The 17,052-nt window shown below is 35.8% G+C and overlaps 1 protein-coding gene across 5 annotated transcripts in view; it reads left to right on the top strand.

Moving 5' to 3' along the window:
• The window catches only part of SLC6A15 (solute carrier family 6 member 15), a 38,428-nt gene extending 21,935 nt beyond the window's left edge, over positions 1-16,493 (top strand). For all 5 annotated transcript variants that reach the window (XM_076333854.1, XM_076333872.1, XM_076333863.1 and 2 more), the window contains 8 exons: positions 970-1,151; positions 2,737-2,847; positions 6,417-6,658; positions 6,763-6,955; positions 7,909-8,101; positions 10,872-11,031; positions 13,692-13,854; positions 15,324-16,493. In XM_076333854.1, coding sequence (XP_076189969.1) covers positions 970-1,151; positions 2,737-2,847; positions 6,417-6,658; positions 6,763-6,955; positions 7,909-8,101; positions 10,872-11,031; positions 13,692-13,854; positions 15,324-15,695 — 1,616 coding nt within the window. In that variant the 3' untranslated portion in view covers positions 15,696-16,493. The remainder of the gene's footprint in view (positions 1-969; positions 1,152-2,736; positions 2,848-6,416; positions 6,659-6,762; positions 6,956-7,908; positions 8,102-10,871; positions 11,032-13,691; positions 13,855-15,323) is intronic.
• Positions 16,494-17,052: the final 559 nt, after the last annotated feature.

Below are 17,052 nucleotides of genomic sequence, written 5' to 3'. Positions count from 1 at the left end.
TTATCCTGCCTAAATATTAAGATATAGTGTGTCAGCCTAACTTCAGCAGAGGTCATCTGAACTAAGCTTAAACAGGAGAAGTATTATATTTGATAACATCCTATCATTTTTGACAGTTTATTTCAGTGAAGATCTGACACCTGTTATAGGTTTCTTAAAATTAGTGTATTTTTCCCTTCTTTTCATTAACTAACCTTCACTCAGGACCTAGCTTAGAGATATGACTGATTGTCAGATATAAATAATTTATAAAAAGGTTAAGTACATATTTTATTTGAAGAATTCTTTCTGTTTATATCTGTAATATGTCTAGATACACACAACTTCTTAAACTGTTCAGTAACGTGAATAAAGCAGGATTACAGTATAATCAATCACTTCTGGAATACACATAGCAACTTTCATTTAACATAGCTGTGTAGGAGCCATTTTTTTCTGTTCTCATCACTTTGGTATCATTATGTTATTATTTTATCATTTCTAATAGTAATTAAGTGCCTATTGATTTGTGTTCTATCAAAGCAGACACAATTGAGAATTTGTTTTCCATATATTTTCAAAATTAATGTAATTCAGTGTTCAATTTGAGAGAGAGATACTTTTCATAGTACGTAAGTCACAATATCATATGTAGGTAAATCTACTCTTGTGTGTGATAAATGAAATGTATGTCTTCATCTAGGCCTGCCTACTATTTAGTACTTAAGTGAAAATTAAATTTTGCTTAAGACTTAAATTGACCATATGCAGAGGAATACATTATCCCAAAAGGTTGTTTTACAAAGATTTTTCAGAACCTTTCACTGATAGCAGTCACTTTTTCTTTTAGCGAATGTCTTAAGAGTCTTTGTGAGTTTAGTTTCTCAGTAAATGATGACAGCACAATTGCAAATATTGCAAATTGGTAGAAATGTTGGGAAAATACTTCTGTCTTGAACCCATTCTTTACCTGCTGACATCTCTTTACAGTTGTGGAGCCAGAGTGTGAAAAAAGTTCTGCAACCACTTATTACTGGTACAGAGAAGCGCTGAACATTTCCAGCTCTCTGTCAGAGAGCGGGGGTTTAAATTGGAAGATGACTATCTGCTTGCTGGCTGCCTGGGTCATGGTATGCCTAGCCATGATCAAAGGCATTCAGTCTTCAGGCAAAGTGAGTGTACTGTTTACCTAAATGACCGTGTTTTACTTTGAAACATTTCACAACATTTTTGTTCACCACACCCTCTCATGAAATCTGTAGGAGCAGGTTAGAAGCTGTGAGTCACCCCAGTATTTGTATAATCTCAAGTAGAGGAATGTTAGTAGTTAAGCATTAAAACTGTAGTAATTTTAGTGGGAATTGTAGTAATTTAGTGGGAACGGAGATCTGAAGAAGAATCATTTCTGTTCTCATTAACGTAACTGTTGCAGGTAACTGTACCTTAGCTTTGTTGAACTATTAATGCAGCGTAAGTCTGTGTGTTTCTGAATGTCTAAGGAATTAGGTTTCCATGAATACTCACAGTATGATTGCAGTGCACTCAGGTCCTCAAAATTCCTTGGCATTTTGCTTTTTATTGTTACTCTCATTGGTATCCATGCTTCTGTCATTAACACAGCTGCTTTTCAGGATTCTGGATTGTTTCTTTCGACTAATGACTAGCCATCCCTTTGCATCTGAGTCCATCACCTTGTCTTCTTTCCTTTCCATGCAGCCAGCTGGATTGGCTAGTGAATGATTTAGTAGCGCTGTTGATCTCAGTGGGACTTTCAGATAAAAAATGATCTGTTCTAATAGCAAATATATATCTTTGCAATTATAAAGTTTGGCACTGAGGTGAAAACTTCTGTGACCTCTTTAGTGTATTTCATTTAAAGAAACAACTAGTAAGTTTAGCGAGAGAATAATTTTACTAAACTTTAAAGCACAGAGGAGATTTGTTTTCATTCATGATGGAGAATGAAAGATTGTATTTGACTACTAATTTTTTATTTACTCTTTGTATTAGATAAATGAGTCAATCAGTGTGTCAGAAAGGTATTCTGTTATACAAGTGTTTAAGTGATACAGAAGCCCAAAAGTGTTGGGCTTCACAAATGCAGTAGCAAAAGCATGCTGTTTCAGCGTGGAAAGCTGCGGCAGCATTGCACTTCAGGATTCTGACAACTCCGTGGCATTTTGTTTGTCCAGTAGTCAATGCAATATTGCTTTCTAGTTTTTATGACTCAATCCTACTAGATCTTAAATCATTTCCGTAGATCAGAGAATATCTCCAGCTTTTCTTCTGTTTTGGCAGTAAGAATTACTTAGTGGTTTGAATCCATTGGTTTTATACTTTCCACTGACTCTGTCTTCTCTCCTGAAGACAGAATGAGTTTCTGTTCATGCTGCGTATCTTTACCATACTGTGTACTTGAATCAAAGTGCGTTTGTAAAGTGAAGCATTTCTAAAACAGTCTACTTCTGTCATTCTCGTTGTCATCTCATTTAATTCATAGTGAATTTCCCTGGAAGCTCAACAGTTTGTTACCAGTTAGTCAACACAATGGCAACTGTATTGTTTTAATACAGTACAGAATTTATTTTACAGTCATGTGATTTTGCTTTCTTCTGCAGAGACAAGGGGAATGGGAAGTGTTCTGCATATTTCTTAGAGTGTATGATTATCAGTTCAGTCATATACTGAGTAACGAATGAAGCTATTGAAAACAAAGTTCGTGGATGTCATGTTAAATTTCTTTTTAATGTTTTCCAGATCATGTATTTTAGTTCCCTTTTTCCTTATGTGGTACTTTTATGCTTTCTGATCAGAGGACTGCTCCTTAATGGGTCAGTGGATGGAATTCGTCACATGTTCACACCTAAGGTATGCGCTTAATTTCTGTTTGCAGTGTATTAAAGTTTCAGTGGCAATTTGACCATTTATGAATGCTCTCATTTAAGCCTATTGTCTTCATAGAACATTTGACCATTTTCCTGTTTGGTTAAATTGCAAAATTGTTGTTGACCTCAGTGACACAGTATCAAGCCCTAAGGCCCAAAGGCTGTAAGTGCTCCAAGGGTCTGTGTAGAGTTACCTCCCTGAGGTGATAAGTTCACAGAGTTAGATGCCTTACGAAGCTAAGCAACTGAAAGTGTTATTTCCAGGATTTAGGATGTTTAGAAAGCTCCAAATACTGAAAAGAGAAGTGACTCTTCAATCTTGCCATTCTCTAGGATTGAAATGCCTAGTTCTGGGATGTCACAGTGAAATGCCTTACCTTGAATGCTGTCATGGATTTATATAATTAACTTGTCCCTTTTGAAAGGGGACAAATTAGTGCTGTTTGCGTAGTAGCCCAAAAGTACAGGAGACCTGTCTTTAATGCTCTGCTCATCTTGTAAAAGTAGTGTAAGTACTCACCACTCAGCTTTCCTTATCATGTTCCGTATGGTTGTCATGCCAAGATAGCAGCAGGTCTAAGCGTACATTTTTTACTGTCAGCATTTTTACTGGGAATGTGTCTTACAGAACTTTAGATTTTATAATGATGGAGGTGAGGAGGGATGTTACAAATCATTGTTTAGCCTGAAGATCTAAATTCTACCCACAGCCATCTCAAATGCCTGTAGCTGTATCTATACTACAGGAACAGCATGTTTGAGTAGTCAGAGCCATACTTGCTCAGGAATGCATAATGCTAGGCTTCATGAGGTATTATATTATGAAATATACTTTCCAACAAGTGCATTTCATAGTACAGTTGAGCAGAACAGGACTGATGTTTCAAAAATGAAAGCTAAATAATAAGATCATTAAAATCAGTGCACATAGTGGCTAATGCCAGATGACAGGGGTGTTGTCAGTTGTTTTGATTCCAGGTGTTTTGAGTGCGTGGAGAATTGTCATCCTATAAAAATGACCTTTGTTAGCTATCACATTGTTATTTCTTGCATTGTGATACGCAGTCGTGCTCCACTTCACTCGCTGTCACTGCTTTAGAGCTGTGGTTCTGCAGGAACTTGCAGGCTGCTCAGACAAATTTGGGAAATCTGAGGAACAGAGAAATGCAATGCTTATTGACGAAGAGGAAGTCTATAGCAGAGATGGAATACAGGCCTCCTGAAGTTATAATTTGGTTTCTCAACCATGGTATTAATCCTTTCTTTAACGGGAGAAGTACCACTAGATACTGAGGGAAAGTAAACACTGAAACTCCCCTTGAATACCAACACCTCTTCACTCTTCACTATTTCATCTTTTATGAGTTAGACCTAAAATAAGTTGCAGCTGGTGCTCACTTTATAGTTACGTTATAACTTAATCATACAGTTGTTTCAAGTGTTCAGATAAACAATCTTGAAAGAAAAATTGGTTTTAATTTCTTCTACTGGTTTCCAGTACTGTATCTCAAAATTTAAGTTGTGGCTTAAATTTGAGGTTAGGAGGCCTATATGTCACATACAGTATATGTGAATATAAACCTTAAAAAGTATTTTCATTGTAATCTCTGATTGTTTCTGTACTTAAGAACTAATTTGGACTGTAGGTTTGTATGAAACTGCCTGAAGGAATTCAGACTCGCCCACCTGTTGTTGTTTCCATTCGCTCCATTGTGCTAACAGTTTATTTAGGCAGGCAGACTAAAAAGAATTGCTAAACTGATGTAGGTTGAAAATAATCCAGGTAGATAGACATGAGGGGGGAGAGAGAAACATTTTTTCAGCCTCGATTAGTTCAGCAAACAACCACATTTTGACCACAGACATTGACAACACACTCCCACAGAAGAGTTGTGTCAGCACAGCAGAGGACTGGCACACACATTGGTGCAGGTGTGAGAGCACAGGGCTGATGAAGAAGGGGAGAATTTCTTTCTTTGGCATGGTTGATGAACAAAGCAGCAATTCTAAATAATAACCTTAATGAAAAACCTAAAGAAAGGTGTGTGAAAATCCCAGTGAAGTCAACTACTACAGTGAAACTGTAGGACTGTATGAAGCTTAAATAGAGCGCCCCCAAAATTTCACAGAAAATACCTTGTAATAGCAAATCAGTTACAAGTTTATTTTGAAATGCTAGGCAATGTGTGTCTGAGAACGTACTACCTTTGATGATACAAAAGTGTACACCGCAGAAAGCGAGAAGTGTTTCGGTACTTAAACCATTTACAGATTTGGTAAAATTAAGACTATTCCTCGAGCTCCCTCTAGTGGAAAAACTCTAGCATGACTGTGTGATACAGGCAGATTGAACTATGTGCAATAGCTACTTGTGCACTGTAATTATAACAAAAATTATAAGCTAGGAACAAGTTTATCGACATAAACACCTTTTTCTTCAAATATGTTGTATTTTAGCTATAAGTAAAAGAATATAGAAGGTATCTGCTACCTGTCTATAATAAATATTATACCTTTATGGGAAATGGGAAGATTTTTCAAAATGTTATCATAACAATAGCAGACTTATTTTTTTTCCCTCAGAGTAAGACAATCAGTCATCTGATGCTGGCATCTATGCTGATGCTTTTTAGTTTTCCTGTTTTCAATAAGCCTAGGGTTTAAACAACAAAAAAAAAACCCAACAAAAAACCCCCACACATTCACAGAAGTAAGGTCTTTCACTGTTGAACGGAAGCCCTGAATCAACTTGAGAAAAATCTAGTGTTTAAATTTCACATGTACTTCTCTTTTATGATTCAGTATGTAGAAAGATCTGAGATAGATAGATGGATGACTCATAACTTTAACAAAGACATTTCTTGAAGTATGGTCATCTGAAAGAGCAGTGCAGTTAAATTTTTTGATAAAAGGCTTAGTTGTCCCTCAAATACATGACTCATTTCACTTAGGGTAAGTTTGAGGCATCTAGCTTAAGGGAGATTTGACTCATGGACTATACAGATTGTGGTGGCCAGTGTTTATTTCATATGTTGGATTTTGCTTTACATATTTGCATGTAATAGAATTCCATATCAGCATGTGTATCTCATGGTCCCTTTTTTTTTAAAGTATTAACAAAACAACTGCATTTATAAGAGGGTTGATCATCACAAAATAAATTGTAATTCTAACAACTGATAATACAGTAAAAAAAAAAGACAGTAAACACCATTTAAAAAAAAAAAAGATAGATGTTGTCTCTTATTTCACAGTATAACTAGCTGCTAGTTCAATAATTGTATAGCTCCAGTAGTGTCTCATTGTTTGGAACATACTCTGTTTCTCTTTAAGGATTATATCATAAAAAATCAATAGAAATTCTGACGGATAAGTTCGCTCAACTTTAGGTGTCACATTCAGCTTTCGTTGTATCATAATGAAAATACAGTTGTAGTGGAGTATTAGCATTTTGTGATGTAGGTTGTCTTCCTGTTTTTTTTTTTCTGTTGTCTTTTCTTATAATAGAAATGCATTTTATAGCTGACATATATTATATCTAATTTCAAACAGCTTGAAATAATGCTGGAGCCCAAGGTCTGGAGAGAAGCTGCTACTCAGGTGTTCTTTGCCTTAGGGCTTGGATTTGGTGGAGTCATTGCCTTTTCAAGCTACAACAAGAGAGACAACAACTGCCATTTTGATGCTGTACTGGTGTCCTTCATCAATTTTTTCACTTCTGTGCTGGCAACTTTGGTGGTGTTTGCAGTTCTGGGTTTCAAAGCCAATATCATAAATGAAAAATGTGTTATCCAGTATGAATATCCATTTCTTTTTTTTATTATTTTTATGGTATATTTAATTTATGAATTAACACAGATCATCGAGTTTGATTTCTCTGTTTTATTGTGTTTTACAGAAATTCAGAGAAAATTTTAAAACTTTTGAAAATAGGCAATCTGAGCCAGGATATGATCCCACATCATATCAATTTCTCAAGCATTACAGCAGAAGATTACAATTTAGTTTATGACATTATTCAGAAAGTTAAAGAAGAAGAATTTGATTCTCTCGGTCTGAAATCTTGTCAAATTGAAGATGAACTTAACAAGGTGAGAGTCTTAAATACAGAGATTATGAACGGATGAGTATTTGTAAGCCTGAAATAAATGGTGAAGTATACTTACACAGAGTATCAGTACAGTGTACCTATGAGCAGTGCACCTCTGGAGATCCATATGAAAACATGGTTCTGTGCAGGGTCGCATTTCAGCTCACCTGAAGACTTCTGAGTCCAATGTCTTAATATAGTCTTCACTGATTTATAATATATTCTGATCATTGTATTGCTCTCCTCAGGAGGTTTTAAAGTTCTGTTTTTTAGAAGAGTTGAGCGTGAGGATTTTCCCAAAGACTAAACAGAGGCGTACCTATTCAACATCTCAAACTGATGTTTTCTAATGTTAAGATACAATTACTAAATATAAATACTACTTCACTAGAAAGCAAAAAAGTTATTATATAATTGCTTAATGAATATCATCCTGTTTTGAAATCTTTACAGTAAGCCAGATCTGTAAAAGAAGAGAAATTTTTCTAGCTTCTTCAGAGGAACGTCCAGTTTTAAACACTGACCTCTATGTAGTTGCACCAGTATCTGAAGCTAAAATGTCAAATCGGTGACTTAGACATTAAAAGTTTCTATACGATTCCTGCCATTTAAATTTGAAACAAATAGATATAGAAATGAAGTCCTTTATATACTTACTGGAGAGAACAGAGTGTATTTTGTAGCAGTCCTGTATAATAGCTCTCATGCAAAATTATCAGTGAAAGAGGAAGTGTGTTGTTCATATCAATCAACTTACAGGTTCTCAGCCAAATCCAGTATTTCAGTAAATAGTGTTAAGTTTGCAGGTTTGGAAGAATCACATATTAGATAGCAGATTCCCACTCTAACTTCAAGATTTAATCAATGACATTGCATGAACATGAAGTCAGACTGTCACGCTAGAAAAAAATTACTGTCCGTGAATAATAACGTGGATTTTTTTCTCACTGACAGGCGGTTCAAGGAACTGGTTTAGCTTTTATTGCCTTTACAGAAGCAATGACCCACTTCCCTGCTTCTCCCTTCTGGTCAGTCATGTTCTTCCTCATGTTGGTAAATTTGGGACTTGGAAGTATGTTTGGAACCATTGAAGGCATCATCACACCCATTGTTGATACCTTCAAAGTCAGGAAGGAAATCCTTACTGGTGAGTTGCACAAACTTTCTTCTCTCACTAGAGCAGTAAGCTAAAAAATTTTTTTTTTGAGACTATGAAGTCTTGTTTTCTGACATGAAAGTTTTCAGTGCTGACATTTTACAGAGCAGTAAATCATTGTATTCCAGACTGTACTTCCATGCACGGGCACATTAATATCTGCAACTAAAACCTTTTCCTGAATGCTACAAGAGCAGGAAGATCCTAGAATTTAAATTTTAATGGAGGATTTCTGTTACAAGTTTCTGTATGGTCAGTCCTTCCAAGCTCTTCCAGAGAATACTTTCCATTCCAGCCTGTGTCACAGATCAGGGAAACAAAGCAAAAGGAAAGAAAGAAAACACATTGCAAATTACTACATATTATTCCTACATACGCCAATGAAATCTTAATTTATGATGAAATGTTTATTATGTTAAAAAACAGTACAGTTACTCTCTAAAGGAACGTATTTTTCCCTGTTGAATGCGGAGAGGGTCTTAAACAAGATGTCTGTTTGGTTTTTTTGTTTGTTTGTTTTTTAAATGCCTGAAGTTATGTGAGATGTTTCCTGTTCATGTAGCTCTGATTGTCTTGTAGCAGTTTCTCTTTTTGAGCTAGAACATCAGCATAAAATGTGAAAGTTAGGTTTCTGAAAATCTTCAGGACAGCTGCAAGGGACGCAAATTCGGATTTCATATCAATACCTGTGACTGCAGGGATAGAAAATAAAAAATATAATAAGCTGCTTTAACATTATCTAACTCCATGAAGGAAATAATATATTTTCTAAGAGTTAACCCCTGATGCAGAGCACTGCTCTTTCCTGACTGCTGAGTACTTCAATAATAAGTAATACTTAACAGAAGACAAGTATTTTTTTACTTTGCTAGATTTAAGAATAAAATTCTTCATAAATATTAATCAACTGATTTTCAGAAGTCCTAACCTATTGAGCCCTTGGGGTTGGTTTTTTTGTTTGTTTGTTTTTTAAATTAGCTCTTAAACTCTTACTGAATAACCAGTGTGACATTTAGAAATTAGCTGTTTCCCTAAGTATATATGCAAATAACATGATATATAGTCATTACTCTGGAGTAATGGAGCATTTTACAGTAATTCCTTGTTATTGCATTTGACAAAAAAACCTATTAAGATAAAGGAATGTTCAAGAACTGCCTTTCTCTTGTAATTTTTTTGAGTGTTATGCATGCATGATTTTTGCTAAACTCAGTTGTATTCAAAGGATTACAACTTATAATTAACTTATAAAATTGAAATGCCTGGGTTATACTTCATGCAGTATCAGTGGGATTTAAGAAGGATTATGCCTGCACTAGAATTTGTGCTTAGAAACCACACATCTTCAATTTTTGCAGAAGTGTGAACACATTTGCAACTTTTTGCACCATGGTTCCAGTTCAGTCCCTGTTGAGTTTAGGGAAACCAACTCATATGCTTAAACTTATTTTGTGTTCAGTTCTTTCCAAATTGGAGTCTGCATGTGTATGTGCTGAGTTATGATGAGTATACCTACCAGAGCCTTAGTTTACAACTAAAGATGCATATTTTTGGGGTGTAATGGTAAGACACGATGGGAGAACATAAGAATAGCAAGGATTTCTAAATTCACATACACATGGTTCTGATGGTCTAATCCTTTTCTCAGGATCAGTAATAAAATTCAGTGTGATTAATGAGACTCAGTTTGGGGAGATTTTATCTGTGTTCTGGTTTTGTCACCTTGTGTTAGGAGTTCACATCAATTTGTAATGATCTCTTTAATTCTAAATTTCTATTCTCTGAAAGTCATTATAACAATAGTTACTATGAGGTTGAAAAAAGTGATTGGTCTTATACCACAGTATTTAAAAAACTGTCATTGTCTTCCTTTCACTACTTTAATCAATATTAATTAATTATCTGGGATTTATGCAATGGGTATATTCTGTAAGGATATTTTATACTTCAGCCCAGATTCATTTCACTTAATTTTAGACTGCTTAGGTATATCCTTAGCCTAAGTTTTCAGTGGGGGGAAAAAAAAGGGCACTTCAAGTGAGAAAATCAGTCTTACCGGTGCTCAACATATAATTAATTTCTCAATTTATTGAAATTTGACTTATTTTATGGCTACTTAAGTGTTCAGTCCTATTCTTGATGAATTTAGTAGGGAAAAAAATATATTGAGAATCATTATGTAGGATCAAGCATTCAAGAAATATATTTCGGGTTGTCCCTAAACAAAAAAAGGGGCAGAAATTTTGTTGCTTAGTGCACAAATACAGTTAAGACAGATTCTAATGGAAGTTCATGCTGTGAATGATCTAGGGGAAGCCTATTCAGCCTTTTTATTTTTTAGAATCATAGTCTGAAACTTTGGTTCTTTTCACTTCTAAATTCCAAAAAGTGATCTAGTGACCAAGTAACATCATGTATGATGTTTAGCTTACCAGTTCTGTTTATTTTATCCTTGCATTCACATTAAGTTAAATGTTTAATGAGAAATAGTCACTTGATTAATCTCTGCTGCTTGATCAGGACTGCTGTCGTAAGGCAATTCCAGTAATTCTAATTTCATAACTCTTCTGTTATGTAGGGAATAGGTAGGATTCCTAATATTCTTAAAATTGAGACACCCCCCCCCAAAGGAAAATATTCTCAACTTAGATTATATGAAATAATGCATTTTATATCTTTGCTGTTTCAAGCTCTCTTTATTTCCTCTTTGTCTGTGGAACTTTGTTATACTTACAGCTCACGTATCTGTCCTTTATTCCAGTCATCTGCTGCTTGGTAGCATTTTTTATTGGCCTGATTTTTGTGCAGCGCTCTGGAAATTATTTTGTGACGATGTTTGATGACTACTCAGCTACTCTGCCCCTGCTTATTGTGGTCATTCTGGAGAATATTGCAGTCACCCGGATTTATGGAATAGACAAGTAAGCAAAGGAAATGTATCTCCCTATCCATATCAACAGTATTCATTGCAATAATTATTTTAATTACATTGTGGAAAGTATTTGCGATGTACACACAAATACAAGTGAGTAGAAAGTGGGTCAGTCTGGAGGTGAATCTAGTCTGTTTTTAAGAACAGGTTTGGAACAAGGTATACTGCATGAGGACAGTGTAGTGAAACCCAAACAGCAATTGCAACAGATCCAAAGAGAGGAGAATGCAGTAAAAGAGGCAAAATTAGAGAGTTAGAAAGGAGGCTGGATATGCAGGTATGAGGAATTTATATAGAAATAAGACAGCAAGAGAAAGATTTCAAGAAGTAATAACCATGGTCTAAGCAGCAGATGAGGGTGAGTATTCTGACCAGATCAGCAGTATTCCAGGCAGCCTGAGAAAGGAACAAAGCAAACTCTAATGGCAGTAACAATAAGAAAGTTTCAGTTTATGAACTAGATTTAGTTTGGGGTGTTGTAGCAATTAATTGTTCTTTGAATTGGTTTTGAGAGACAAAATAGAGGAAATGAGAGCAAAGAATAGGGTCAAAACTTACTTGAAAGCAGCACAGTTGACAATGAAGTTAAGTGACCTTCTATCAGTGATGGCCGAAGAGGAAAGACCATCAAGTCCCTCTAATTTTTTTATGTCTTATGACCGAAACCACCAGAATGTGTTCACCAAGCAAGATCAGTGTGCCACACTTAAGGAATAGAACAGTTTGTATCAAAAATAACTCATGCCATCCACAGATAAAACAGACTATGCTATACTAGCATGTTGAAGTAATTTAAACATCTGTGATTCCTTTGCATGTACAAAGGGTGACATAGAATGGGTGGGTTTTAATTTGAATTTTCACTTGTTCGATCTGAGTAATTGGCCAGTCCCTCATCATAATGAAATAAATCTGTAATAAGAAAATTTAATTTTATAGTATCCAGACATTGTTTCTGGTCTACGCAAGTAGTGCCTGGTCTACTTACTCATTAAGGGATAATTTCCACTTGGGCCACATGTGTAATCCTATAATTGATCACATAGACATGAAAACAACATGTAGATATTTTTACACATGCAACAAAAGATGAAACAGATGACCTGGGTATCAGGTTAGTAATGTCCAGTCAGGTAGAGTTCTACTGTGAAGTGAGGTAGACGTGCCAAAAGTCAGCAACTTAACCTGTGAGGAAGTTGGTGTTTAGGAATAGCTAAAATATGGTAATACTTTGCTTCTGAATCAGAGTGCAGTTGATTCATGTTTTCAGAAGGGGTTCTTACAGGATATAGTGAAAAGTTAACAGCCAAATACCTCATTCATAACGGCCACCTGGATCTCCCTCTGGAGTATTCCTAATATTTCTTCTGATGTATGTTTCTCCAGAATATCCTTCTTCAGGAACCTAGCATTCTCGTTTGCAAAAACTGCCAGAATCAACAACTTCAGGTTGTCATTGGCTGTGATAGCACCAAGGGGTCCTCCTCATAGATGAAGATCTGTATATATATCTTATTAGACACATTGTCTTTGATCAGATAGAAAAAAACCAAACATTGCATCCAAAGGGATTACAGTCAAAGATAGAAAAAAGACAACATGTGAATCCCTGTAGCCAAGAAGGAAAATCTGCTATGCTGGAATCAGTACTAAAGGAGCTTGGTAGCTTTTAAAAGAGGATAAGTAGGATGGGGATGATGAAAGACTCTAAAGTGAAGATAATAGATTTATGTTTGACTCGATGAAGAACTGGAGATCCCAGAAAAGAAAAGGCTATCTATAGAGGGCACAATCCATTTGTAAATTCAACTTCTTTTTAACGATATGTTTCACTGCTGTGTAAACAAAGGGTAGAATACCCCAAACTATGCAGTTCAAAAAAAAAATGTTGAAAGTTTATATGACAGTAGCTTCACATGTGTAACTGCTTTGAAAACATACTTACCGCTCTAAGAGCTTTTTTGAGACTCACATTTCAAAAGGGAGTGGGACCACAAGGGAGTTAAAACAGAATCAGTGCTTGTGCACACTCCAAAAGAGTTAATTCTAAAAATATTCTCTTTTTCTACTGGCTCTGGGATCATATACTCCTCCATCAAGAGTACAAAAATAGGAGTTTTGTTCATATCATAACTTGCAATTTTGAGGCACAAGGAGGCAGATTTAAAACTTCACAAAGTTTTATTTCAGCAACTTATATGATGCAAACCATAGCTTATGCATAAAGTTATTTTTTACACTGCAGCACACATGTGGGTTTGAAATTAATTTTGCAGAATCTGTAAGATGTGCTGGTTGTGTATGTCCTCAAAAGTAATGACACATGCCTTAGTAAACAACCCAGTAGACAATATAAGAAGATATAAAAAAGAATCTTATAAAAGAAAGGTGAGTTTAAATATCTTTCCAGCACAGTCCAGCAAGCAGTTTACTAAGTCACTGCACTGTGTAGCCATTCCTTCTGTTCATCTGTTCTGAACTAGTAACACAACCTCTGTGTTTCAGCCCATCGAGTAATCTAAACTGCAGCCATTTCTATACATGCATTTTCTCAGTGTGTCTGTTCCCTCAAATCAGGTGCTATGTATCAATTATAGTACTTGAAATCTCAGTATACGCACTAACAGTATCATTTTTTTCCTTTCACAGATTTATGGAGGATCTGAAGGATATGCTTGGGTTTTCTCCAAGCCAGTATTACTACTACATGTGGAAGTACGTTTCACCTTTAGTATTGTTATGTTTGCTGGTAGCTAGCATTGTCCAAATGGGATTAAGTCCTCCTGGCTACAATGCTTGGATTGAAGATACGGTATGTATATAACAGATGCCATCACCATCATAATGATTATATGTGAAGTATTTCAGAAGTACATGAAAATACAAAAAAATCTGCAATTAGAAATTCAAAATCAGTATAAATAACGATATGGTTGTTTTTATCTCAAGTAACATTAATGTAAAACCAACCATTTTTTAATTTTAGAGTAGTTCTGCTTTAAAATATAACTGCTTGACATAAGCCTTCCTGCTTTTTATGACTTTTAGTTTGTTGATGTATGTTGAAGAATTCGTAAGGGTGGGAGAGATTGTTCACTTCCATTAAATCTTATTTTACTGCAGAAAATAGTCAGGTGATAACACTGAATAAATGATTTCAGATATCACATCAATTTTTTTATGTGGAATTAAATATTGAGATTTAGCCATGTCATAAATTTTCCCCTTTGGGAACACATATCGCATTGTAGGCAACAGCTGCATTAAAACCTGTCTCTGATAAGAATGTTTGATTTGTAAAAAAAAACTTGTCTGTGTGAACTGCAGAGTCAGTGCTGCGCATTGCTCCAAAAAGGTATTCATTCAAGGTAACTCCTAAGAGTTTTGCTAGTTCATAGGCTCATCAGCCGTCAGCTGTTTCTACAGGCTTGTCATGTAAAATATAGGGAGCATAAAATGTCAGAGAAATGAATCTCAGGGACCCTTCTGAATGGACAGTTGTCCAAATTAGCCAGGGGGGAGGAAATTGCAGCAAAGACAGCTGAAGTGTAAATACAGGAGGTTAGCTTTACTGTAGGTAGACAAGACAACCACTACTACTTTCTCAGGATTCTCAGAAAAACACTCTTACCATGTTCGATTCTTGCCCTCAAAAATTAGAAAGAGAAATATCTTACAATACCAAACATACCGTTCCTTTCCGTGTATAAAATTGAATGTTAATTGAGCTACTAGGCGAACAGTCTGTTGGCCAGTGATTCATGGATGCGGTAGAGGTGTGGGGTGCAGTCACTGCCCCAGTAAATGTGTTGTAGTTTACATGAAGTTTATACAAAGTGGAACAATTCCACAGGGTGATCTGAGACAGTCCTTGTCTAGACCAGCTGTTAGCCTACAGAACAAGGACTTCCTTTCCAGGCACAGTTACAGACACCACTACACACTTGTCTGTTCTGAACATCCTTTAAAGGATCAGGGAACAACTACAGACAAATATAGAAGAAGGCCTAAGGTGAAAATCTTGATTTGGGCTCTACTAGAGTGCTCTGAGCATCTCAGAAACTGTGGGACAGTGTTTTGGTCCTACTCACAGGCAGAAAGATAGTAATCATACATGTCCACGAGTGTTCAAATTTGAGATCAGTAGTGGTGCCCACACTGTGGGTGCAAGGTGACAAAAAGATGAGTATGTGTTTGAAAACTGCATGCCTTGGTGAGGACTGCAGATGTGCTCTTTTTTAAGTAAATACGTATTAATAGTTTTTCTCTTGGGTTGCTCAGGCTACGGAAGAGTTCCACAGCTATCCAACATGGGGAATGATTGTCTGTATATCGCTGATGGTATTGGCCATACTGCCAGTCCCAATAGTCTTCATGGTGCGCCGTTGCAACCTTATTGATGACAGCTCTGGGAGCTTGGCATCTGTATCCTACAAAAGAGGCCGGATAATAAAGGAACCTGTTAATCTGGAGGGAGATAATACAAGTCTGATTCATGGGAAGAGTCCAAGTGAAGTGCCGTCTCCAAATTTTGGCAAAAACATATATCGAAAACAGACTGGATCACCAACTCTGGATACTGCTCCAAATGGACGTTATGGTATTGGGTACCTGATGGCAGATATGCCTGATATGCCGGAGTCTGATTTGTAACTGCAGAAAAAAAATGCTGTTTGTTTCTCCTCTCTCACTGATCATGGCTCTCCTACAAGAAGTGGTCAGCTTCATTTACTAGGGTGTGATCTCAGGTGCTCCATAGCGACAGTCTTTAAAATGACTGTATGTACAGGTTGAGAAAATACCTTTTGGATTGATTCTCTTGAGTTTTCATTTGCACTGAAGGGAACACATTCAAAATCAATGGCAGCCTACATCTGCCAGCATAGCCAAGAATTTGATTTTTTTAATTAATTTCGAAATTTAAAGCTTTCTATCTCTGAAGCCCAGGTCTCACTCAAATGATAAAATATTTCTGATGTAGTATCACTGAAAATCCTTTTTTTCCTGCTTTCAGGTTAACTCCCCAGTATTAAAAGTGAGCTCAGAAGTAGTTCACTGAACCCATGTTTGTGCAAACACTTGTATATACCTTATGTAGATATGCTGTACTTATTTTGTTAGCACTGATAATTACTTAGGCTATTAGCTGAGTAAAAAACAAACCTGCAAACTATTTTCTTATGTAATAGCTGTATAGAGCAATAGTATTAGAAAATCAAGGAGTAGACTTACAGGAAGGTGAGGAAAGATTCCCTGTTCACTGGGGACTGCATAAACTGTGGCTGTATATTTTGTGTAAAATATTTGCTTTTTCAGTGTGAAAACAATGTAAGAGTGAGTCACTCTAAGAATCTTAAGGATTGTGCAGATTCTGCATTTTTTTCTATGCTGTGTGCCTAAAAAAGACCTTCTTGATATTTATTGTGGTTACAAGAGTACATATATATTATATTTATATAATATACTTGTAATGTAAATATGTATATTATTCTGTATGTAATCGTTTCAAAAGTTGAAGCAAGATGGCTTTTTTAATTAGTCTCCTTCAGTTTTGCTTCTGTTTTATGCAGATAATTTTTTTCAGTCAGTAACTGTTAAGAACTGTATCGCATTACATTTTAACCTATGAATAAAGAGACTGACAAGGTATTTCTCTGTGATTTCCTAATACACTTATAACACAGCCTGCTTTTCCCTCAGCTGGACTATCTGAAAGAGTAACATTTAACAGCTGAATAGAGATGCTAAAAGAACCTGAAAACAAAAAGTGCTAAATCAGTCATCTTAAACTATTTGGCAAGGACTTTTACTGTGAATACAGCAGTTGATGTAGCACTGTAAACTGGCATGATACTCTGGAAGCTAGTACATGATTTATTCCTTACCTTAAAGAGCTTTAAAGTTAGGTGTAAATACTGACTTCGCTACCTGTAATAAGCAAAGGGCAGAACCTAGTTACGTTGTCCCAGCATCAGACAAAGAACCAGATTAATTCGTTTGAGGTAAATAC

The sequence above is a fragment of the Aptenodytes patagonicus genome, chromosome 1 (assembly GCF_965638725.1).
Source record: "Aptenodytes patagonicus chromosome 1, bAptPat1.pri.cur, whole genome shotgun sequence".
NCBI lineage: Eukaryota > Metazoa > Chordata > Aves > Sphenisciformes > Spheniscidae > Aptenodytes > Aptenodytes patagonicus.
This window is presented reverse-complemented; position numbering and strand designations above follow the sequence as displayed.